This window comes from Crotalus tigris, unplaced genomic scaffold (genome assembly GCF_016545835.1).
Source record: "Crotalus tigris isolate CLP2741 ecotype Arizona unplaced genomic scaffold, ASM1654583v1 scf7180000024472.5447098, whole genome shotgun sequence".
Taxonomy (NCBI): Eukaryota; Metazoa; Chordata; class Lepidosauria; order Squamata; family Viperidae; genus Crotalus; species Crotalus tigris.
The window spans coordinates 4832256-4854373 of record NW_024100643.1 but is presented as its reverse complement, the minus strand read 5'-3'; the positions used below and the strand labels follow the sequence as shown (position 1 = coordinate 4854373).

The following is a 22118-nucleotide window of genomic DNA, read 5'->3' as shown; positions in this document are numbered from 1 at the left end:
TTAAGATTTTCTGCCAATGTAGATAGATTATGCTTATAGATGTTAAGGAAGAGAAACAAGTTTTAACTGACAAGATTGAGACTTATTTGAAAGTGAATTTAAAGACAGGCTATAAGAATGACATGGGAAAAGATGTTACACCAGATATACAAAAGTAAACTGGTTGATGTCTTAATAATTAAAAGGGATATACAAATAACAAACCAAGAGAGTGACCTGCATAGTTTTCCTATATTAGAGTTACCAAAGAGACTTGTAAAGCTTTGAAGAATTTGGTGAGAAAAGACAAAGAAAAATGAAAGGAAATCAAGTGCTAAGATATTATTTGAAGGGACTAAAATAAATACTGTTAGAAATAAAAGAAAGGTTTATAAAGTTGTTTATTTGATCAAGGCTAAAACAGTCATGTTGTTATCACAGGTAATTCTTAATAGATTTTGCTTACTTCTGGACTGAATTGATGAGGCTTTAAGGATTTGTTTACAGATAAGAAATAGGATATGGGAATAAGATATCATTTGTTGTATTTTAAAAGATGGTGATAAGCCACCTTCCTGCCAAATTTCAAACCCCAAATCAGTCCTTTAGAATTAATTTTCCTCAGTCTTTCTTATATTAAGGGAAGTCCAGTTTCATAACTGCAAGAAACATAAATGCTGGAAACAAAATCGAAAGCAGAATGAATTTGAAGTCAATCATGCTACAGCTACTATGGATTGATGTTGGTCTTAAAAGTTCCACAAGGCTCTTTATTACTTTGTGTAACAAAATAAAACAAGCCTTTCCTTTGTAAAGATATTTCATATTCTGCTATAACCACTAATCATTAGCTTGCGTTGTTTTAAATAGAGCATTGCACCCTACTTCAGGTAAGTTCTCCATTTGCACATTTACATACTTTTCACCTGAAAGTCCACCTGTGTACAATCACTGGGATCTGCAGTCAAAGGACAAGCATACATAGCACCTGTCCGTGTTTTATTATCCATTTTGACAGCCACATCACGGGGAGCTCCAGTAAGTATCCTAAAGAGGACAGAAACATTTTTTGGGATTACAAAAAATTAAAGATAGATTCTTCATAACAAATTGTAGCAAATTTGAAAGCAACAAATCTTTGTATACTTTACATTCATTGTTCCTATTCTGGTACCTTCAATGATTTGATAGAGCCACTAATTCTCATGAATAAAACTTCTTGAGTATAGATGGTGATCATGAGACAATTACAAAAGTATTTTTTCAGACAAGTGGTCACAGGGCTTTATAATGAGAAAGTACAATCAGGAGAAAAAAAATAATGCTGGGCTTGATTTTTTTCAGTGGTTAAGAATCTCTCTGGAACAAGAGAAGAGCGCTTTCTGGAAAGTGCAAAATGACATTCTCATATCACTGAGGAAGCCCAACTAGTTGAAACATGCTTAGTATTTACCAGGTGGGGGGTGGGGGACTGGGGGGTGGAGAGAGATCCAATTCAAAAAATTGTAACTTCCAGGCAAGGACGAACATCATTGGAAATTAAACACCACTTAGTGTCAAAGACACCTTTTCTACTTGCCCCACTTATATCCTGATAGCTCTTCCGCTCTGCATTTGTTTCAAAAGACATATTTAATTCCGCCTGGTCTTAAATAAAGCTCTAAGTGGCTCACATTAAAATAAAATAAAAATGTATAATTAACAATGCACCATCTCCAAAACAATTTTTACCACTCAAGGCCTTTCCTCAAGATCTTAATAGCTATTATGAGATAGGGTAAGCCAATGTGAAGCTAGACCTAGACTAGACTATAAGGAGTGTTTACGAAGTTACTATATCTTATTACTGTATTTATTACTTTTGAAAGCTGTTCACCTATATTCTGATTAATTTCTGATTATTCACTGTGAAGCCACCGATTATGACTTAGTTTTCAATACAAACCAGGTCACAGCAGCTTATTCCACAAGCTATAATACCTATATAGCATTATGAGTAAACACAACCACTGACTCGATTAATTTGGAATTAAGAAGTATATGTATTTCACACAAGTTTGGAACTTTCTAGCATGTTATGGTTCAGATAATCCTCAACCATCAACAGGTCACTTAGCGATCATTCAGAGTTACGATGGACCTCCCTGGGGGTTCTTACAACTTAGATTCAAAGTTCCAACAGCCACTTCCCCTCCTGTAACATGACCGCACTTCAGATGCTCAGTAACCAGGTCAAATTTATGGCTGTTTGCAGCATCCCATGGTCACTGGGACTTGGCAAAATAGCAATAGCACTTAGACTTATATATTGCTTCACAATGCTTTACAGCCCTCTCTAAGTATATTGCTCGCAACAATTTGGGTCCTCATTTTACCGACCTCGGAAGGATGGAAGATTGAGTCAACCTTGAGTTGGTGAGTCTCAAACTGTCAACTGCTGGCAGCTGACAGTCAGCAGAAGTAGCCTGCAGTAATCACCCCATAGTGATTTTGGTTTGCTTAATGACCACAGCATTCACATAACAACCACAGCAAAAAAGGTCATAAAAACAGGATGCTCATATTGGAGATCCAATTTATAATCATCATGAGTTACAACCATGATGGGCAAGCTCCATTTTAGTCGTAACTCGAGAACTACCTGTAGTATCGTTCCACCCTGAATTTGACAAGAGCTTGGAATTTTCTAGCATGCTATGGTCCTTTGCTTCATATATAACCCAACTACCACCACTTTTTAGTCATGACCTATACCAGGGATGTCAAACTCAATTTCATTAAGGCTGCATCAGCATTGCAGTTGCCCTAGCAGGGCCGAGTGGGTGTGGCCTACTGGGTGGGTGTGGATGGAATGGGTGTGGCCTACTGGGTGGGCATGGCCAGCTCTACATCGTTCACGTCAAGGATGTCTGTGGGGGCCTGGGCAAGAGTGGGACAGATCTGAGGGTCTCTGGCAGAAGGGGGTGGGACCAGGGCAAGCACCAAGGCATGGTCCATTTCTTCATTCCTCACACAGGGTGACACCTCCCGACCATGCACCCAGGGGGCGGGGCCAACCCGGCAGGGGCTGGTTCCTCGCTGTTTCCAGACGGCCTTGTGGAGCTAAGACTGAATGTGTTTCAGCATAGATGGCCATCATAAAATTGTTCATTGGCTCCCGGCCGGCCTGGGCCAGGGCCAAGGCAGCGGGGGCCGTTTCTTCACTGTTTCCAGGATGCCTTCGCGGGCCACATGAAACCACTTCGCGGGCCGCATCCAGCCCCCAGGCTTTGTGTTTGACATGTCTGACCCATACTATGTATATGATGAAAAACCTTGGCTAACTACACATAATATTGGGCATTCATATCTGAGCTTCCAAAACATAAATTCTTCTAACTTAGCACTTAACCTGAAATCATACTTGATCAGACATTTCCATAATCAGCTAGGCTGCTTTCTCCAAATTATGGCCCTCCAATTGCTTTAGGGCTTCAAATCCCAAAATCCTAACTGGCACCCAAGCTGTGAAATACTGAAGATTATAATATCAACACATTTGATGGATTGCCAGCACATAAAGGTCTGTTTCTGAATGTGGCTTCTTCTATATTAACAAAATATGACTTCCATCTAAGTACAAAAATAGCTGGCATGCACGTTTCGTTGCTTTCCAGAAAACACAGCTGTATTTTTTCAACACTGTGGGCAAAGTTTCTATATTATGTTAGACAGAAACAAGTAAAAATATGCCAAAACATTTAACCATGGCAGATGACATAGTGTAAAATAAAACATCAAGAGCAAAAGTCATGGAAATATGTGCATCTATTCAAGAAAGGAAGGGATGGATTGAAAGGATGCATGATAGAAAAACATGAGAAGAATGTAATTATTAAAAACGCCCAATCCAAAACAAAGAGATTTTCAGGTCAAACTCCCGAAAGTAAAAAAATCTCTAAATTCTCCAAAGCTTTACAAGGGCAAAATGAGAACATCCATAAATAAGCGTTGGTATTAATAGACTTGGGGAAGTCCAGAATTTTGCAGCGGGTAGATGTGTGCATGTTCACCTTATGTTTGTGTGTATGTGTATGTAATTTTTAATCAAATGTGTATACTACCTGATTCTCAATGACTCTTCTTATTTTGAACTCATTATTGTGTTTTCCTTGATTTAATAGTGATTTGTCTAAATACATTAACAACAATTTTAAAATAATAAAAAGATCCAAATAGACAAGCATCTAGTTCAGTGGTGGCGAACCTGTGGCACATGAACCAGATGTGGCACTCAGAGCCCTCTCTGTGGGCATGTGCACCATGCCCTGTGGATGGCAATCATCCCTCTTCAACCAGCCACCCACTAACTCACCGAGGTCCCACATGGCCGGATGCATCCCAGCACGGCTGGTTTTCCTCCCCCCTGTCCCATCCCTCTTGACCTCGTATATTCTCCTTTTCCTGGGTACAACCCACTTCATCACCTCCTCAGCTGTCGGCTGTCCATCCAGCTCAGAGGTGGCTTCTCTGAACTGCTGGCAATGGGCTGCGGAGCCCCAGAGTGCACCAGTCGAGGGGCTGGCAGGCTGTGGCTGCTGACAGACATTGTCGGCCCCTATATGCTACTCGCTGGCCTCTATGTGCGAGGGCTGACGGTGTCAGGCAGCAACCACCCCAGCCCCTGCCTCACCTTGCCCTGCAACAATGGTACCCCTGCCCTGCCCTCCCCTGCCTCTCCTTGCCTCGCCTCACCCCGTAGGACGAGCCTCCTGACACCGCCCCACCTGCCAGAGACCCCCTGGATCTCCAACCCTGCCCTCACAGACGTCCCTCCCCACGAGCAACATTGAGGTGACCACGCCCACCTTGGCCACATCCACCCAGTCTGCCATGACCACCACAGCCACGCCCACCCAGTGGGCCACACCCACCTGCCACCCAGCAATAAATAAGTGGGTTTTGGGTTGCAGTTTGGGCACTCGGTCTCTAAAAGGTTTGCCATCACTGATCTAGTTCATAACCTGTGTGATAAGACAGTTATTGAAAAGAGGAAAGATTGTTCATTGATGTTGCTATTCTAGGTACAATTGAGGAAAATAACAGAAAAAATATCAAATACAGGACTTGCAGATTGAATACTTATGGAAAAAGAAATCAATTATTATACCAACTGTGATTGGAGACCTTGGAATGAATCCTTGATACAGTATCTGGAAATACTGAATTTATCAGATCTGAATACTCTAATTTTACAATAACCATCCTGCTTCAAATTGCCTGGTTCTTAGATGCTATCTTAATAAATGTTAGGATTTGGGTTAGGATTTGAATGATTAAGTTTTCCCCGATCTTAAACTATCTAACTATAGATTACCCACATAGCACTGTAATAATCAATAGATGGACAAAAATGCCAAATGAGTCAAAACATCTGGCTGATTGTGCAACCAACCACGACAACTTACATCTTGTGGCATACTTTTAATGTCATTAACCAACATCTGCCTATCCAGAGCTTTGTGAAAGACTCAATAAGTGAATAAAAATGCAGATCCAGTCTAAATCTGCTGACTATGCTTTAAATTATAGCATTAAATTTAAAACTGAATATTTATTTAACTGATTTGATTTTTATCCCATCTTAATTCTCTATAAATAGTCTCTAGTCTCCTAGTCTCTTCATGTCTAGGCCAACACCTTAACTACTATACCAAAGAATAAATAAATAAAATATGGCAAAAATGGTAATTTGGATAAGGACAAAGCAAAGCTTCTTCATTTTCCCTTATCAAAGACCTGGGAAAAAAACAACAGCAACAAATCTTCAATATCTTTCTAAACAACAGTAGAGGCCACCCAGATCTGGGGGGGGGGAACCTCATTCCAGAGGGCAGCTGTTGCTACAGAGAAGGTGAGCTTCTGGGTCGTGATGATGTTTAATCATAGGAAATCAGAGTACTCCAACCCTGCAGGACTGAATTGGCAGGGGCAGATGTTTTCGGAGATAAGAGGCTCCTCAAATAACCTGGCCTTATACCAAGTAGAATTTTACAGATAACAACATGGATATTGAATTGTACGTGGAAACAGACTGGCAACTAATACAATTTATGAAGCAGAGTGTTATATGGTCATACCAGATGACATACCGAGTGTGAGGCATATTTCTGAAAAGGGAATCACTCCCTCTGGGCCAAGTAGGATTCTATAAATCATACCAGGGTGGCGGCCTCATCCAAAATAAGACCACGGATAAGGATAGCTTTGTGGCACATTGATTTGACATTCAAAAGCAGCAGATGAACAGAGAATCACTGAGGATCCAATAGGACCTATTGAGGTTGGTATCTATCTGTATTTACTTAAACCTGTCTATCTATATAACTGCCTAAATCAATATCTGCAAAAAAATACAGAATCACTCACAGAATGCTACTTCTATTTCAGCCCTAACAATGTTCCAGTCTTTTCCATGCTGCAGTCTTAAGTTGATGGACTCCTATACAGTGCATACTCCAACTAGAAATGAAGATGGTTTATGAAATTCGGACTTCCGGTTTTGCACCTGCAGTGCATGACCACACGAGAACAGACCTCCGTTCCCCACGACTAGTTTCTTCCTGATTGGGGGACCCTAGAGGGTCCAAAGTTGCCCCGGAGGGGCGCCCTGTTGATCATGAAGTGATGGCAATCACTTTGTCTGATCCAGGGAAGCCCTCAGAACCTGACAGGAGAAAGGCTAGTGTGAGATCAGCATCTAGCCCAAGCTGCTTGCAGCCGAAGTCCCAGAACATGAACCTAAACATCAGTGAACAGCGTGTTTGGAATTGGTGAGAGTACTGATCTTCTTTCTTCTATCTACTATCTAAATCAAGAAAACCTCCACAAGTGAAGGGAGGGGATTATATCCCCATTCCCTTACAAATGGAAGCGACGAATTAACATTGAAGGAGGGAAGAGATACATTAAAATTTGATTTAAAATACTTCAGTCTGGACAAATTTAGGAACTAAAAAACTAACAAGATTATACTCTAAATTTTTTTGATGGAATTATAAAAATGTATAACAAAAATAACTTTTTGATTGAAAGAAAAACTGAAAAAAGAAATAACTGCTGACATCTAGTGGAGACTCAGAGAATAGAACACTAAAAACAAGGACTCAGAAATTGGCAGAATGCCTAGAAACAAAGAAAAAGTTGTTCCTTTGAATTGCAAATAACCTTGAAGACAACTGGGAACAAAGGAAGAGCCAGCTGTAAGATTAAAAAGTGTTTGAAAGAAAAAGAAGCCTCCTGGACTGTTGCTTAAATCTAAGAACTGTTTATGGGAAAGAAAAACCTTTGCTTTTTGGCTAATCTTTTAGAGGAGAATTTGTAGGAAGGATTTAAAGTGGCTTAACATACTGAACTGTAATTTTGAGTGACTGATAAATTGACTTTTGAATTAAAACATTGATGAAAGATTATTTGAAGTGGGGAGACAACATGGATATCACATACATATCAAAAAATGACAGGATACCACATTCAATATTTTCTCCTGAAGGACGTAGCCTGGAAAATCAAGGGCCTCCAGAAGCAATACTTCAAGGCAAGATAAATACTTTCCCGGAGGAAATATATGTTAGGACAAATACAAATGACAATAGACTCAAACTACAAGAAAATCCGAAACAACTTTGATGATTTAAATAAGCATATTTCCAATCTAAATTTACAATTAAAAAACACCCAGGAAATAACAACAGAGGCACAAATAAATCAGACATCAGACTACAAATTAGAAGAGTATGATCAAATTGATGAAACAACAAAGGAAAAGAATTATAATTTGACACAAACAGGAAAAAAATCTTCAAGGTTCTGATACAACAAGAAAAAAGAATTATCAGGAGAACCATCAAAGTTTGGGAGACAGAAAGTATTTATCTTACTTACTTCATCTTTTGTATTCTCAACAACATTTGTAAAAATACAGGAGCTGCTGAGTAAGCGGATTACATCAACCTGGAAAATTATTCGGCAAAAGAAGAAGACCAGAGACAGATACAAGAGATTTGACTCACTCTGCCAGATGGACTATTATGTGAATAAACATTTGTTTGAATATGGCTAAAAGAACAGAGAATTTTGACCACAAAGGGGCTTTATAACAAGAAGGATAAGAATTTTAAGCAATGTAGTATGTTTTATAATATATGAAATGTTAAAATAGTATGTTGATGTAACTTTTATTAATATATAAGTGAAATATAAACTGATTAAAAAGGATGTTATATCTAGATATTATAAGATAGATAAAAAGTATAATATTTTTATAATTCATGATATAAAATATTGGGAGGCTGTACCTAAATGGGAAAATTTGGACAGTTAGATGAAAAAATTATGACTGATAAGAATTGGATTGAATATAAGGGAATTTAAGCAAACAAAATTATAAAAATAGGATGTATGCTGAACCAATGAGATGATGGTTATGAGAATAATATAAACTGAAAAAAATGTTACATATAGAGATTATTATTATTTGTATAAATATAAAAAATGCCCACATCTAATAATTTATATATTGAAAATATTAAGAATTATATTTTGGCTAAATGGGAGAAGGGAAGATCAAAGAAATGTATCATTAATTAATATATTAATTAGGGAATTATCAAATTTAATTATTATTGATTGTTAATTAATTATTATTGTCCTTTTTTTCTTGTTAAAATATAAACCAAGACAACATGCTGTACACCAGGCACTGGAAATTGTTATACTTAAAAACTAATAAAATATCTATTAAAAAAAGATGGTTTATGAAATTCCTTTATGAATTACAATCTATCCTCTATTGTGGCCACACATGATGGCATAATCGTGCTTACCAAACTCCCCAGACTGATGAGCCTCTTTGTTTCTTTACCTATACAGGAAAGCAAGGACCATTCATTTTCTTGAAGGCCATGTGATTTTCACTGATAACCTTTGTATAGGTCAGTGATGGCAAACCTTTTAGAGACCAAGTGCCCCAAAACCATCCTGTCCCCATGCTGCACTGCCCACCTCACCCACCCACAGGGCCACCCACTGCCTCCATGGCCCACAGCATCATGTGCGCACGATGGGGTGCGAGGGTGGAGTCTTGTCCTTGGCTGCACTGCTCTGCGCAGGCCATGCCTGGGGTGACTCTCCTCTGGGGGGAATGTTGGTGAGGGGGTGCCCACAGAGAGAGCTCTGAATGCGACCTCTGGCATACGTGCCATAGGTTCACCACCACTGGTATAGATAGTTCCCACTTACAATCACAATTGAGCCTGGAATTAGGTTGTTAGTCACTGGGTCGCTAAATGAGGTGTCTATGTAATTACCTCGCTTAATGATCACAATCCTGGCTATGCAGTTGTAAAGCCTTTAAGTATGGGCTTTTAAGAGGCGCACATGGTTATCAGATCTGCCTTGCAGCACCTCTCAGCTCACTCATGGCCTGCACTGGGCCTTACTAACCCTAACTCTCACTCTCTGAGGCACCCTTTGTACAACTTCCTACCTTGGGGAAATAGGATCAAGTTCTTCATCCCTTCAACTTGCATTTTTTACTGTTATGGTTGGGGACAGCATTCCCTGCTAGTGATAGTGAGGCTTCTTCATCTCTTCAAGCTCCACCTTCTGGAAGCATTCTGTTTTACTTTCATTTTCTAAATTGTTCAATTTCTTGGCTGCTTTGGTCACCACAAGTTAGAATCATTAGGGGAGAGTCATGAAACCAGATCAATCTATGTTCCAATAATAAAGGAGACAGCAAACAGGATCAATGACTTTGTACTAATTTAGTGGCTTCATAATTATATCCTCATCATAATCTTCTGAGTTATTTCCTGTTCTAGCTCAGGTTCTACATGCTTCAGCAGGCCTCATCTAGCCAGGACTATAATGCCTCAAACTGCAGGATGGCAACAAAAAAAAAATATAATAATAAAAACTAAAAAAAATAAGAGGCACCAGAGTGAGGCAGAAGGGCAAATGTTGCCTTTCCAACCATTTTCTGTGCTAGATTCAAAGCATTCCTGTTGCTCCTCTGAACATGACACATTTCTACCAATCCAGCAGAACTCAGAATCAGACCATTCATCTGATGGTTTGTGCTAGCTGGGGTAACAAAGGCACAAAGCCACGAAAAGTGGATGACAAATTACAGATTACAGCTCAGTGCAGTGGATGAGCCCCAACTATCTTTCCTTGCCCATGCTGGGTGATGCCTAGGACTGGACCCAGGCCTCTGTTTTTCCACTGAGATCCATCTTTTCTCTTCATCTAAACCTGTGCCTAAGCCACACAAGTTATTTTAGCATCAGGTGAAGAAAACCCAATAAGCATTCCCTATTTCAGCAGTAAAAATGCAATCAGAATTTAGGTAACAATGAGCTCCTCTTTCATTAAAATCAATTGTCTGGGGTGATTGTTCCATTCCTCTTAAGAATATATGATCCTACAAACTCTTCTACAGCACTGGAAACATCTCTTGGAGCAGAAATGACTTCATGAAAACCTCTCAAACAATTAGTGCCTATATTATTGTGTGGATTCCTTGCCCAGGTCTGCTGGCCTGCAAGATCAAAAGATAGGCCATAATGAGAATTGAGATCACTTAAGGCAGGAGTGTCAAACTCAATTTCATTGAGGGCCGCATCAGCATTGTGGTTGCCCTTGGGGGGCTGGGTGGGTGCAGCCTACTGGATGGGCGTGGATGGAGTGGGTGTGGCCTACTGGGTGGGCATGGCCAGCTCTACATAGTTCATGTCAAGGATGCCTGTGGGAGCCTGGGCAGGAGTGGGACAGATCTGAGGGCCTCTGACAAAAGGGGGTAGGACCGGGGCAAGCGCCAAGGCATTGTGCATTTCTTCATTCCTCACAAAGGGTGACACCTCCCCAGCGTGCACCTAGGGGATGGAGCTGACGCAGCAGGACAGCCTTATGGAGCTAAGACTGAATGCATTTCAGCATAGATGGCCACCACCACAAAATTGTACATTGGCTCCCGGCCGGCCAGGGTCAAGGCAACGGGGGCCGTTCCATCACTGTTTCCAGGATGGCTTTGCAGGCCACATGAAACCACTTTGCGGGTTGCATCCGGCCCCCGGGCCTTGTGTTTGACATGTCTGACTTAAGGACTAGGAACTACAAAGAGCAGGGTGGGAGCAAGGATTTATTTCAGTTGAAACATGGGCATGCTTCTTGGTTCACCAAGTTAGAGAATAGATACGGCATTCTTGTTGCCAAGGAATAGAAAGCTAAATAACCCAAGCTCTACGAGGGAAAAACTATACAAAGGATTCAGAAGCCATTAAGCCATGTCTCTTGATTAAACTAGAACATGATGAGTGTGAAGATACCATCTCCATGATTCATAAATGAGGATGCCCGCAAGCATCCTAGCTTTGTTCTAGGATAAGATGACTTCGGTGGAAAATATTTCACTTCCTGGGAAGAAAAACCTGAGTCACAGGAGGAAGCTTGCTTGGGGATGCCCGCAAAGTTGCTGAGTGCAGATCAGCTTCCTTTTCCAACAGTAGACATGGTAAGAAAGAATGAGCAGCCATGATTTAATCCTGTTCTGATTAATCCAGTAGCTGTGAGTGAATAAAACAGACCATTTATGAAGATTAACTTCCTCCACTCCTACCAAGCACTTAGAAATTTTGTTTCTTACATCCAGCCCAAATGTATGTATATGCTTAAGAAGGAATGGAGTGGGGGTGCAATTTGGACATGATAAATAAACAACAGGGCAAGAGAACGACAATACTTACTATATATGCAACAATTATTAAATAGAATAGTAGCATTTATATCTACCATATGGATCCACAAACAGTGCTAAATCAAAATTTGTTAAAGAAGCCCATTTCATACATTGTGAAATCATATATTCATAAATTGCACAAAGCCATAAGCCAAAATCTATAAGCTAAATGGTTGGCTTCACACATTATGCCAAGCTAAAAACAATCTCACTTTATTATGGCACAGTGGTTAGAATGCAGTATTGCAGGCTAATTCTGCTGACTGCTGATTGCCAGCAGTTTGGCAGTTCGATTCTCATTGTCTCAAGGTTGACTCAGCCTTCCATACTTCCGAGGTCGGTAAAATGAGGACCCAGATTGTTGGGGGCAACATGCTGGCAAACTGCTTAGAAAGGGCTGTAAAGCACTGTGAAGTGGTATATAAGTCTAAGTGCTACTGCTATTATGACTAAATGCAATGTGTGAACTAAGTCTCAGGAAGTACTGTATCACCAGGGGGAGGGAACAGAGGGGAGTGAGGATAGGAATGGAAATGGTTTCCTTCCTTCAATGTTTTGCTTCCCATATTTAACATTACAGTACTAAAACATAAGCAAAGCGGCCCAGCAAAGAATTCAGCCGAGGAAAGAACAAACCCAGGTTTTCAAGCTAACCCATCAAGCAAATAAATGAGTATTGCTGAAAAAACAGGGAAGCATATTTTGCTCACCTTTCAAAGCTGGTTTTAACCAGCTATCCAATCTTTTCTCTAGATGAAGCCAGAACTGGATGCTACTTTGGACTTTATAATTCTAAATATATAAGAGCTTTCTGTTCACAATAAATCTAGCAGATGACAAGGCTCAAGGAAGTTCAACTGGTATGACAAGGAAATAATTGGATAAAGCACAATAGCTCTGAGTGAGGGGCAGCATGACATAGGACTAATCCTTTATATGGCAAAAGAGGAAGGAGGGGGGAAAAGTTTGAATGACAGAAGCAGAGTGTTTTTGCTTTTAACTTCTATTGTATCGGCATTCTGTGCCTCGGAGGTTTTGTTTTGAAAAAAGGCTTTTGCGCTTGCCAAGTATAAGAAAACAACAGGAGAAACAAAGGGGGGAGGTTGTTGAGAACAACTACTGCTTTAAACTGAACCTTAATCCTTGCAAGGCAAATATGATGACAACCTCCATGGCTTTCTCTAAAACAAAGTTCTCCACAAAGGAAAGGGAAAGGAAAATTGAAGAAAGAGACAGTGGAGCTAATTCTAGCTACACAAGTTCAATCCTTAAGAACAAATGGATGCAAAATCAGCTGAAGAAACAGAAGCTGCTTCAAAAAGACTGGGCAGAGTACAAACAACAGCATAACAAAATAGCAACAATGGTGGATTGGAATATCTGCAAAAAATACTATTTATATGCCAGAAAGAAATGGTGAGATCATAAAACTGACAAAGTAATTGAAAATGAAGAAGCTAAAATGCAGTGGAATTTAGAATTCAAATAGACAAACACATGCCTCAGAACACCCCAGACTTAACAACTGTCAATAAGAAAGGTTAAAAAAAAAGACTGGATAGTGGACATTGCAATACTTGGAGACAGCAGAAGAGAAAAGAAAGACCTGAAGAAAATTCCAAAATACAAAGACCTGCATATAGAACTAGAAAGACTGTAGCAAAAGAAATCAAAGTTAGTACCAATTATAATAGACACTTTGAGTGCAATCCAACATCTAGAGCAATGGTTCTCAACCTTTTTAATGCCGTGACCCCCAACCGGTCGTAAGTCGAGGATTACTCAACCGGTCGTAAGTTGAAGACTACTCAACTGGTGCAGCACCATTTGCAGAATGGGACTTTTGGCAGGCTCAGCAGGGCAGAGACAGCCTGGACAATTCCTATTGGCTTTGAAAGCCAATAGAATTAGACTCTATTCAAGAGAGTCTATTCTATTGGCTTTCAAAACCCAATAGAATAAAAGGAAAAGCTAAGGAAAAGGGGGAAAAAATGGCAGACTGCGTTGTTTGGCGACCCCCGTGAAATGGTCGTTCGACCCCACTGAGAACCAGTGATCTAGAGCATCACTTGAACACAATTGGCATTGAGCAAATTCATCATCAGTCAATTGCAAAATATAGCTTTATTTGGAATAGCTTATGATTTGCAACGATATCTTAAATACCATCAAACAACATGGTCTTGCCTATGGTAGTTGAGAAAGACTCAATAGCTGGATAAAAATGTCCCACGCAGTCTAAACATCTTGCTGACTGTGCAACCAACCATAATTTATCAAATTTGTATACACAATCTAAAATCTGGTCACAATTTTGCTTTAAAAAAATTCCATTTGGATTAAAAAGAAATCATATAGTCCAAACAAAAATTCTATTTTCCAGAGGCTAGCAATTAATTAAACAAATAAAAAGCCATTAAAACAAGCAATTTAAAGTTCAGGAAAAGTACTAAAACAATAAATATAAAATTATTTAGGTATAAATCTAAGTCTATTGCATTGGAGGAAAAGACTACCACACAGATAAAAGTTATAGAGCTCTTTTGCCTCCTAAAAGAGAGTCACAGTTTGGACTGTTATCAAAGGCCTCATCCTCATCCCAGCTAGAATGCATTATCACGAATTGTTAAGCATAACACAATGCGCTTATTTTGCTGTAGCCTCTTCTCCCTGTTTTTCAAAACAACAGGTAATGGTTATTGCAAAATATAAGAGAGCTGCAGACTCCTGTCTTATAACAGGACACTTTTAGTCCTTTGTTGCTTTTTTGATGTTAGGATGTTAGAAGATGCAAGATCCATCATACTGAATGCCTGGGTTCCTCAAAGAGCTCTACTTTGTTTTTCCTCTTTTAAGCTTACCTAGGAAATAATCAATGTTTATGATCCTGAAAGAAGTTCAGAGAGAAGAGAGTATAGAAACCAAGCACAACAATGAACTGATGGGGAACTTAAGAGATGAGAGAGATCAAGAAAGTCCTATTCCAACTCCCCACAGCTTTTGGGGTTACCTAGCAGGGAATAATATAAATAAATTACTTTTGAAATCTGTTTGGAGCAAGAACAGTCCAATTTCACTATCTCTCTATAAAAAAGCACATGTTTTTAGCTTTTTCCATCTAAAAGTGAGATATCAATGTTGCCTTCCCTCTTCATAAAAGAGACTGGTTTTCCAAAGTCCAGCCTTATGAAGAAATAGGTTCAAAAGTTCTAAAGGAATCTGACACTCTGTTCTTACTGGTTTACATGCAGTTCACATATTCAAGTGAACATAGATGTGGCTAGGAACATAAGAACAGCAGCAGTAAAATTCCTAAGCACTAGTTCTTGCTTTTCTCAGTTTCAGAGAATACATTTTTATTTAACTGTGTTGTATGGGATGGGATAATCCAAAAAAGGACATGTGTATGTTTTAAGGACAAGCAAATCATAGCTGCCTATATACTAAGTTAGAAGCAAGGAACTTCCGCAATAACAGGAGCATGTAGGCAAACATTTGTGATTAATCAGTCAACCTTTAACATATGTAGTCACTGGCTAAAGTTCCATTCTCAGTTTTTTTCAAAAAAGCTGTATGTATTTTATGGCACAGTATTTCTATTTTAAACCATTACCTGGTTTTTCTCCATCTTATACTCGAAAACCACTCATTATAAACAGGCATTTCTCTTTGTTAACCCTATTCACTTATAAACTACAGATTGGATTTTAGAATAATAAAATGTACAGTCTGGAAGGAACTTTAGAGATCACTGAGGATTTGGGGGTGGGGTGGGGGGGCTTTGCACCCTTAGCTGATTTGATTTTCCAAATGATGTCTACATAGATTAACTTTACCTTTACTATTTATTTTCTCCCTCAAATTTCTGCAATCTGGTCCAGAGACATTATTCAGATAATTCCTTGCTATAAGATTATCTTTGAGGAGGGTGTAAAATCAGCCACTCCCTCAAAACTATCCCACCCCCTCAGCCATCTTTTTTGGTTTATTTCTGGCAAGAGAAATAAATGGATGGGGGGGAAAGCATTTAAAACAGTTAAGAAAAGTTGTATTAAGTTGTATTCAAGTGTAGACCCTCTAAAGAGTACACTTGTTTATAAGCAAATAAAATAGGGTCCATCATTATCAGGATTGGTCATTGGGAATATTTTTGTATTTTCATCTTTTGAAATTGTACATTTGAAACCTATTTACAAATTAACTTTTAGAGGCTATTCAGGTTAGGTTTCCAAAGAAACAATCTAGCTGGTAGCAGGGTTAATTTAGGAATACAATAAGGCAGCTCCATTTAATTTTCTACCCTCTGGATATATTGGTGCTACAAACATAGGGGGGGGGTAATTAATCCCATTACCCTGCCCAGCTGTCCTGTTCTGAAGATCCACTTTCCATTCCCATGCTAATTTTATCCTTTTTTGGAATTGCAAAAGTTTGCCTGGCAAAACTTCTAGGAAGATGGATTTTTCTAAATCAGAACTCACAACATGACCGTTGTATTAGTTAAGTTTTGAATCTCCAAAGACCTGCTAGCGATTTAAAAAGCTTTCAAACACTTGAACGTGATAAATAAAAGCATTTTATTTAGTTATTTTTCAAGCTATGTACAGGCTTAGTTCAACTGCCCACTAATTAAGAGGATTTTGTAGGTTTCAGGTCAAGTTGATTGAAAGGAAAGTTTCAGTTCAGCAAGAGAACTCTTCAGAATATCCTCTCCCAACTAAGTTTTTGTTTTAAGAAAGGCATTTTTTTTATTCAGAATTCAAAAGAGATATGGAAGTTTCCAGCCCATGCCAGCTTTGAAGCATAAAATATTAAATTATCACTTCCTTTTTTTCCTCAAGCTTCTGCTAAAATTAACTGTTCTGGAATCCTGGCATAGGGACACTCATTCCTTGTGGAGCTATTTATTTTTCTAGTCCAACAGGACCACTCACAGTTCAGGGCAAGGGCAAGGGAAAAAAAGAAACTATGGAATAAATCTCAGGATTAGAAAAGTAGAAGTGAACCCTAAAGATAAGCTCTCAAGTACAAGAAGACTTCCAAACTGCATAGTCTGCAGAGCCATTATATCATTGTTGTGATGGATGCTAATATCTCCACCAATACCATAATGATTGCTTATGCTGGACAAAATGATATGTTGCTCCAGCAAATCGCTGGGGAAAAGTAATTCTCCCTTCTCCCAAGTAGCACTATCATCTAATATACAACAGCTGGAAATACTGAAAGATTTTGACATTGAGTATCTCTGCTTATTTATCTTAGAAATAATTAATAAATAATAGCTTGAAGCACTGCCTGGATTACTGAGAAACAGGAGTTTAGACCCAACAACATTTACCACTTTTGTTGACTCTTAAAGCAGCACTGGATTCTATGTCATGCAGCTTACTATGGTCTAAACTGAGCAACACGTCAACTGATAAATACCGTGTACTCCTCCTTTATAACGTACACAAAGATCTTCACTATGGATTTGGTGTAATTTTGCAAGTCATCAGTCCAAATTTATTTTGACATTCAGCCAAACTTATCAGCCATTCTGATTAATATTTATATTAATTCCCTTACCCGTTAGGTAAAACCTATGGATTTATTTTATTCCTAAACTGGGAACAGATATCTCCTACCTTTCTTGTATACAGATGACATTAAAGATAACTATTATAGCTCTGATCAAATATGGTTATGCAGATCCCTTAGTAGTTAATTACCAACACTTCCTCTCCCAAAATGTTTTTATAAGACTTTTTATAAACACTTTTGATGATCATTTATTGGACACAAGGTAGAACAATTTAAAATATTTATTGGGTTTCTATTCCAAATCAACAGAAGAGGTACTCCTGCCACTTATTCTACAATTGGCCCAAAGAACTACTTCACTGATTTCATGATATCATTTTTCAGAACATAATAGGCATTTGTCTTTATCTATGAATTCTCTGATGCTAGTAATCAGGCAAGCAATTACTTTTTTTTAATGGAATATTTATTCAACTCCTTTAGAACAGGCTTCACAAAATACTGTTTTTATCTTGTTCCAATGCTTGTTTAGATTAAAAAAAGCAAAATTGTTGTTTGAAGATGTGTTCATATGTTGAAAGTCTTCACTGAACAGCAAAAAAATGGATAGTATGAGAAGAGAATATAGAAGTCAGAAATTCATACACATCTCAGGTTATAATGCTCAAGTGCAGTCACTAAGCCATGCCAAAGTACACAAGTGCAGTTCTCTACTGGCCTCAACACTAAAACCATTTACTGTATGTCCGGGTACTTATTTTAAGCAAAGAGGCATGCTGCAATGTAACATATTATCATAAATAAAACAGGAAAGACTTAAATTCAGGAGCAGGAAAACATGCTTTGCACACACATGGTTTTAACTTTTAGGCCTGGCATCTCTAAACAGGACTGCATGAAATCCTGCTTTAAATGCTTTGCCTTCAAATATGAACTTTCATTGTAAAATAAAGGCTCTTTCAAGATTTATTTTTCAAAATAGTTATTTTGATGACATTTGTTTGATGCTTTGTCATGCATTGTTAAACTGAATTATTTTCAAGTAGGATACTGTAATTTCATGTTTACTGTGAGCTGTTCCAGATACATTCCAAATATGAAAAATGCCATATAAGTAAGCTAACCTAAACAACACTGTCCCAAATATTTCACTGTAGAAGATGAGTGGAGATTTAGGAAGAGGAAAATGTTTAGGGAAATAACTGAACTAAACTAAAACTAAAAGCACTGAGTCTTTGCAGAGACATTAAGTAATTTTCGCCCTAACTTTTTTCTTGAATACTAGATGCAAACCTTTTTCTAGAACATTTTAAAATTGCTGAATATGGCAGATTTGTAACCCCAAATAATTATGTAAGTGAATATTTAGGCTATAGTTCTAGACATATTCATTATCAATTAAGAAGCAGGTATCATGGACCTGGACATAGTCTTTGGCTCTCTGCCTCTCTTAGCTTTAAATTTTTTAATAGATTGTTTTAATCATATAGAAAGAAATGGGAAGCTGGCATGCTGCAAAGCAAAGTATCAGGATCTAGCATCAACTTTATTTCCTCTGGAAATGTTAAGAAGGAGATACTAACAATTTTATTATTCTAGCCAGTAGGTTATAACATAATGTATAGATATCAGGTGAATCGTAAAACAATAAACATTCATTAAGGGACAAAGTTTAACCTTATATACAATCAGGAAAGTAGCCATTAAAAGTAATAGGAAAAACATGATAACAAAATCACCTTTATGAAATGAAGTTATAGAGGAAGTATTACTAACGTCTGTTGCACTTTGAAGAAACTTGTCGATCCCTATAGAATTTTATTTGAATTGGAATTGGAATTCAGCCAGAATATTTTCTGTCTCTGAAGATGTTCTATGTAACTCATAAGTGCATCAGAATAACCTTGATGCTGAACGCAATCCAATAGAAGAGATTGAAGTAGTTCAGATCTGTAGTTCAGATTGAATGGTGGATTCCTTAGTGTTTGGTTTGTTTGTTTGCAGACATTTCATTACTCATCTCTGATGATATTTACTGTTATGTCCCGAGCCTTTGCAAACGGCTCGGGCGTTTGCAGGCAGTCCCGGGCAGGTGCAAAGCTGCCCGGGACCAGACAGGCTGTCGCCAGCGCCGTGCGCATGCGCGGGTGCTGGCGCGGGAAAAGTAACCCATTTACCCGGGAGTTGCCTATATAAGAGGCTGCGAGGCGTTTGGGCGAGCTGAAGCCATCTTCCTGTAAGCTGAACGCTGAATAAAAGAAACTGAGAACTCCAGCTGCTTCTCGTGTCTGTTTTCCCGCCACGGACTCAACACTGGCGACGAAGGTGGGATGCCTTGCACTACCTGGAAAGGAAGAAGTGTAAGCTTACCCAAGGAGTCCTGAGCGGCGGAAGAGGAACGGCGTCGACTCGGCAGCTACCCGCCAATCCGGTGCGCATTCGGGGGTAGGCTGGCTGATAGACCCGTCTCCTGAAGATCCGAAGATGGCGAAAATCGGAAGGCTTTCGGAATTCGACGTCTCACATCCAGAGCGGTGGGAGTCCTACGTATCCAGAATGGAGAACTACTTCAAGGCAAACCAAGTGAGGGAAGATAGCTTGAAGGCCGCCACCCTGCTTTGCGTTTGCGGCCAAGACGCCTTCGAAATCGCAGAAAATCTTGTAGCACCTGTTCCAGTAGAGTCTGTAAGCTACGCAGACCTGAAGAAGCTGCTGAAAGAGCACTTCCACCCCAAGGTGTCCGTTATCTCATGGCGCCACACCTTCGAGCAGAGGGATCAACGGTCCGGTGAAACAGCCAAGGAATACATCGCCGCGCTACGGAAGGCCGCCAAGCCCTGCGAGTTCAAGGACCTCGAGGAACGACTGAGGGACCGATTCGTGTGCGGGCTAAGGTCACAGAGAGCAAAGAAATCTCCCAAGTACCTAGAAGACTACATAACATTGCTGGCAAGGCAAAGGCCAGTAAACAGTGGGAGCACTGGGGAGCAAAAATGTCATATAAAATAAATGTTGTATGTTGGTAGTAGTTTTAGCCCGGGGGAAAGGGGTGTTATGTCCCGAGCCTTTGCAAACGGCTCGGGCGTTTGCAGGCAGTCCCGGGCAGGTGCAAAGCTGCCCGGGACCAGACAGGCTGTCGCCAGCGCCGTGCGCATGCGCGGGTGCTGGCGCGGGAAAAGTAACCCATTTACCCGGGAGTTGCCTATATAAGAGGCTGCGAGGCGTTTGGGCGAGGCTGAAGCCATCTTCCTGTAAGCTGAACGCTGAATAAAAGAAACTGAGAACTCCAGCTGCTTCTCGTGTCTGTTTTCCCGCCAAGGACGCAACATTTACCTAGTCAGTATGTAAATGTTACATCAACCTTTGCAGATATATTAAATGTCTTACACTTAAAAATTTGTGCAGCTATCAAAATATCCTCAGAAACAAAACAAAAAATCCTGGAAAATATCCACAGACAGATATAAAGCCCCCCCCCCACCGAATTATGAACCCATAAGGACGTTTCATTGGAAATATATTTTATTTGCTTTAATAAACAAAGTTGAGGTAATCAGAAATCCAAAAAGGATTTTATTACATTCCAGTACTTAACTATTAGGTTTTAATAAGCTGGTGGCTATTTGAGAATTCCAAATTATTCTTATGAATTTGTTTTAAAAAAGAGGTTTTATTATGAGGAGATCCTCTAACAGGGTTCCATAAAGAAACAAAGAGACTAATTTTATTTTGAGGGTAACAATATCTACCAGTAATATGCCATTATTCAGTAATCCACTGAGTCTTAATTTGGGGGAAATATGGTGGCAGGATAGCCAAATTCCTGTTGGTTTTCAGATCAAATATTTTAAAAAATGATTTTTGTACTCTATATGGGCATTCATACAGAATGACAGTAACAAATGTAGTAGCCTAGAACTTGTTTTTGTGAGAGAAAAAGACAGTAATAAATTGAGATGGCAGCATATTAAAGGTGACATGGAGAAATGGTACCAGTTTATTTTCTGCTAAGTGGCTGCTTTTTTACTAGCAGCTCCGATTAGGGGAGCTATTTTGGGAACAATCCCTTTGTGGCAGCCCTTTTATGAGAACCAATATGAATAACATATTCTCAAAATGTCAAATAGCCCATACCATCCTAGAAGATAATTGTACTTAATTCTACAACCACAACCCTGTGATGTTGACTAGTCTAAGGGAGAGTAACCAAAGTTCAAAGATGAGCTTCTATATCATATGGAAAGCTAGACTTGTATTTAAGTCTGCCCAACCCTTATCAGTTTACAGTATACTAGTTCCTAGAGTTGAAATCTGGAATTGCTAGCCTTCTGAACTACTCTCACTTAAAACTTCATGAATAAATCAAAGCCATGTACACATCTACCTCTAACCACAACCCAAACACGTCCTGGCAAATATTTTCTTCTGTCATATCCCCCTGGCCTTCATCTCATTCCCAACTCTTGAGTCTGTTTTCTCTTTTACTACAATACTGTCCAAAGACTGCCTCAGGTTTTACGAAATCTGTTAGATTTTGTGACTTTGTGGGGGAAGTCAGATGGCTGGCAGTGATGAGCAACAGGTACAGTTTACTGGAAGGTAGTTTCATGCTGATTCAAAGGTGAATAATATTACAACTAGATGATAGAGGAAAAACTAATAGTACATGTAAATGTACCCAAACCAGGCTTGGATTCTGGTCTGAAATATCTTCCAGTGACTTACTAAATTTTGACCCTTTGATCAGGTTTAATCCCAATGGTGGAGTTGCACAAACTGCTTTGTGAGCCCACTGGGAGCTGAGATTGCAACACTTCAAATTGTATAAAAGCAA

The 22118-nt window shown here is 39.2% G+C and overlaps 1 protein-coding gene across 3 annotated transcripts in view; it reads right to left on the bottom strand.

The window, feature by feature from the left end:
- The window catches only part of ITGA3 (integrin subunit alpha 3), a 93150-nt gene that overhangs the window by 42926 nt on the left and 28106 nt on the right, over window positions 1–22118 (bottom strand). For all 3 annotated transcript variants that reach the window (XR_005555476.1, XR_005555477.1, XM_039333083.1), the window contains exon 2: window positions 899–1026. Coding sequence is in view for 1 of the 3 variants with exons in the window: in XM_039333083.1 (XP_039189017.1) it covers window positions 899–1026 (128 nt within the window). In the remaining 2 variants the exon portion in view is untranslated. The remainder of the gene's footprint in view (window positions 1–898; window positions 1027–22118) is intronic.